The sequence below is a fragment of the Sapajus apella genome, unplaced genomic scaffold, assembly GCF_009761245.1.
Source record: "Sapajus apella isolate SASKATOON/1434 unplaced genomic scaffold, GSC_monkey_1.0 scaffold6237, whole genome shotgun sequence".
In the NCBI taxonomy this organism is placed as follows: Eukaryota; Metazoa; Chordata; class Mammalia; order Primates; family Cebidae; genus Sapajus; species Sapajus apella.
Genome location: NW_022443161.1, coordinates 1 through 3,930, shown reverse-complemented (window position 1 = coordinate 3,930; position 3,930 = coordinate 1). Strand labels below are relative to the sequence as shown.

Below are 3,930 nucleotides of genomic sequence, written 5' to 3'. Positions count from 1 at the left end.
CCCCCCGACCAAAGTGCTGGGATTACAGGTGTGAGTCACTGTGCCCACCCCTAGGTACCATTATTATTATCCTGCTTTAGTGAAAGCCGAGGCCCAGAGAGGGTAATAACATGCAGAGGGTCACACAGCAAGGAAGTGATGGACCCTAACTCAGGCAGGTGGACTCCAGAAAGCATGCTCTTAGCCACGATATTGTTCTCCCCCCATCAGTGGGGATGGGAGGAGTCTCACCTCTTTGGACACCTGGAATCCGCGTGGTGTTGAAGATCTTCTCGTACTGGGCAGAGCATAAGGGACGCATTCCCATCAGCAAAGTCTGCAGGAAACCGCGGGCTGTGAGCTGCTTTCCAGGACCCACGCCACAGGACCACAGCTCCACCCTAGCCCACTGGGCCCCTCTTACCGGGGGGATCTCCTGGCGGTTCAGGCGGTGACGGTACAGGAGGAGAGCATGGATGGCGTTTCCAGCGCGAGCTGCCTGCAGAGGTGTGGGCGTGACATACAGGAAGTCCTGGGGACCAGCAGAGGGGACGGCAAAACGCCCGTGATCAGGTTTGCCCCAATGGGGCCACTGACCCAAACACAGGTCCTGACCCCAAAACAGGACAGAATGATGAATCCCAGCCTGTGCGTCCAGATCCAGCTGACTGAGCATGAACGTCACATTCCACCCAGGTACCTCAACCCCAGACCCAGGGCCTAGGAATCTCACCCTGCTCCAGAAACGCTCCCCTTCTCACCATCATGTAATAGTTGCTGTTCACCATCAGTGGATTTCGGGAGCGCAGGTACACAAATTCCTCCCACCAGTCACTGACCTAAGCAGGGTAGGGAGACACAGTGAGGGGGCTAGGGCCTTGCTGGGGGAGGGACAGCGGGACAGGGAAGCCCCCGAATGTTCCTGTGTCAGGCAGGGAGGATAGAGCCAAAGAAGCCAGCTATATCACAGTCAGTAACTAGCAATCACCTAGAAATCCAGCCCTGGGGGTTCAGTTAGCTAAACCCTGTTACACTCCGGCAGTGGAATAACACAGGATATCACACAGCTGTTGGAGAGAACAAGGTACAACCAGGCGTGGTGGCTCACGCCTGTAATCACAGCACTTTGGGAGGCTGAGGTGGGCAGATCACCTGAGCTCAGGAGTTCAAGACCAGCCTGACCAACATGATGAAACCATGTCTCTACTAAAAATACAACAATTAGCCAGGCGTGGTGGTGTGTGCCTGTAATCCCAGCTACTTGGGAGGCTGAGGCAGGAGAATCACTTGAACCTGGGAGGCAGAGGTTGCAGTGAGCTGAGATTGCATCATTGCACTCCAGCCTGGGTGACAAGAGTGAAATTTCATACAAAAAAAAAAAAAAAAAAATAGGGATGGGCCAGGTGGCTCACACCTGTAATCCCAGCACTTTGGGAGGCTGAGGCAGGCGGATCACCTGAGGTCAGGAGTTCGAGACCAGCCTGGTCAACATGGTGAAACCCTGTTTCTACTAAAAGTACAAAAATTAGCTGGGTATGGTGGTGGGCACCTGTAATTCCAGCTACTTAGGAGGCTGAGGCAGGAGAATCGCTTGAACCTGGGAGGTGGAGGTTGCAGTGAGCTGAGATCGCACCACCTTACCCCCAACTGGGCAACAGGAATGAAACTCTGCCTCAAAAAAAGAAAGAAAGAAAGAAAGAAAGAAAAATAAACAGAACATAAATGCAAAATTTACAAAACAATTAATACGTGAAATAATGTATATGTATAAATACATGAAATTTTTTACCTTGCCAGTAGCATAAGAAAATTCAAACAATGAAAAACACAACTGAAAGAACTATGATAAGACTTCAGCTGGCCTTGTAGGGTTTTTTTCTTGTACATAAAATAATGATGTGTGTTATTACTGGCAGTTGGCCTGGAGGTACAGTAAAATATACAGGCCAGGCGCAGTGGCTCACGCTTGTTACCCCAGCATTTGGGAGGCCGAGGTGGGAGGATAGCTTGATCCCAGTTATCCTTGAGACCAGCCTGGGCAACATAGCAAGACCCCACCTCTACAAAAAAGCCTAAAGATTAGCTGGGCTTGGTGGCACATGCCTATAGTCCCAGCTACTCGGGAGGCCGAGGTAGGAGGACAGCTTCAGCCTGGGAGGTCAAGGTTGCAGTGAGCCATGATGACGCCACTGCCCTCTAGCCTGGGTGACAGAGTGAGACCCCTTCCAAGAAAGAAGGAGGAAAGAAAGAAAGTAACAGAGAGAAAGAGAGAGGGAGAAAAGAGAGAGAGAGGGAGGGAGGGAGGGAGGGAGCGACGAGGGGGAGGGAGCGACGAGGGGAAGGGAGGTAGGAAAAGAGAAAAAGAAAGGAAAGGGAAGGAAGGAAGGGAAAAGGAAGGAAGGAAAGAAGGAAGCAAAAGAAAGGAAGAAAGGGAAGTAGGAATGGAGGGAATGAGGGAGCAAGGAAGGAAGAAAGGAAGGGAGGGAGGGGGGAGGGAGGGAAAGAAGGGAAGAAAGAAGTGCGTGTGTGTGTGTGTGTGTGTGTGTGTGTGTGTGTGTAAACAGAATCTTGTCCAAAAGCGTGCAGAAAAAAAAAAAATTTAACTAGAAAAGCAAAGCCCACATTCCCTTCTACTTCTCCAGACATTTCGTCCCCTTCCTCAGGTTGACCACCTGACCTTGCCATGTTGGTGCCCGCTGGGACTCTTCCGCAGACCCTCTTCCCTGCCCCTCTCATTCTCAACACAGTGTCTCACTGACCTACAATGGTAGGGCTCACGGTAGCTTCCTCTCCAGCCTTCCACCCTCCAGTCTCTCCCCCACACCAGAGCTGACCCTGCCTCTTCCCGGCAACAAACCCTCCCATGCCTCCCTAGTATGCCCAGGATAGAGTCCAGGATCCTCAGTCTGGAGCTCAGGCCTCTCCCACCACTGTTCACTCTTCAACTCCTTTGTTCTTTTTGCTTTGTTTTGAGAGAGTCTCGCTCTGTTGCCCAGGCTGTAGTGGCATGACCTTGGCTCACTGCAACCTCCACCTCCCAGGTTTAAGCGATTCTCTCTGCCTCTTAAGCAGATAGGATTATGGCCGCATGGCAGCACACTCGGCTAATTTTTATATTTTTGGGTTTTTTTGCGCGTTGTGGGGCGCAGACCTCGCAAGTTCAGCAGGGCGAGCTCACGCCCTTGGCCTTTCAGGTGGGGCCTTGGTGGCGGTGGCGGGACTCACATAGTTGGACGCCCACCAGGACTTGAGCCGCAGGTACCACTGCAGCAACGACGCCTGCAGCCTCAGGAATTCCTGCGCCAGGACCGCGGTCCAGTCGAAGTCCTCGTCAGACAGGACGGGCCGGACCGACTCCAGGTACTGGAGAGGGGAAGAGCGCAGGTCACGCCCCGCCCACCCGCGCGCCCCGGCCACGCCCCGCCCACCCCGGTCACGCCCCGCCCACCCGAGCGCCCCAATCACGCCCCGCCCACCCCGGTCACGCCCCGCCCACACCGCGCACCCCGCCCACCTTGCGCACAGTGTCCTGCACAGAGGGCACGGGCTGGCGCGGCAGGGAGCGCTGGTAACTGAAGAGCATCGGGTGGCGGCCGGAGAAGATGCGGACCAAGGCCTGGAGAAGAGGAGTCACGGGGTCATTAACCCCTCAACGGGGCCAGGGGGTTGAGGGGGGCGGGGTCGACAGTGGGACAGAAACCCAAAGAGAAGGACACAGAGACTGAGACGGAGCATCAGCGACCCCGAGAGAAAAGGGGACAGAGACCCACAGAGAAAGGGGGACAGAGAAGCGGGTCCCAGGAGAGCCGGAGCAGGGCTGTGCCCCTCCCATACCAGCCAGGTCTTGGTGGGAGAGGACATGGCTCCGTGGGGCTCAAGAAGCCAGCCGTGGTAGGACAGAAGCAGCCTCAGCGCCACGTGCAGCGTGAAGATCAGGGCTCCCCACAAACA

General features: G+C 54.8%; 1 protein-coding gene across 1 annotated transcript; it reads right to left on the bottom strand.

Moving 5' to 3' along the window:
* Window positions 1-42: 42 nt before the first annotated feature.
* Window positions 43-3,924, bottom strand: LOC116548009 (carnitine O-palmitoyltransferase 1, brain isoform-like). Its single transcript, XM_032273710.1, has 6 exons — window positions 3,814-3,924; window positions 3,494-3,595; window positions 3,205-3,342; window positions 741-818; window positions 404-511; window positions 43-316 (listed from the first exon to the last, which is right to left on the bottom strand). Exons 1-6 carry the CDS (start codon window positions 3,838-3,840, stop codon window positions 146-148), a joined length of 624 nt encoding a protein of 207 aa, XP_032129601.1. The 5' UTR covers window positions 3,841-3,924; the 3' UTR covers window positions 43-145.
* Between the last annotated feature and the right edge of the window lie 6 nt (window positions 3,925-3,930).

Coding starts and splice junctions, on each gene's coding strand:
- LOC116548009 (XM_032273710.1), bottom strand. CDS start 3,840: ATGTCCTCTCCCACCAAGACCTGGCTG. Junction 3,343..3,493: donor TGCAGGACACTGTGCGCAAG/GTGGGCGGGGTG, acceptor TCCCCTCTCCAG/TACCTGGAGTCGGTCCGGCC. Junction 819..3,204: donor CCTGGTGGGCGTCCAACTAT/GTGAGTCCCGCC, acceptor TACCCTGCTTAG/GTCAGTGACTGGTGGGAGGA.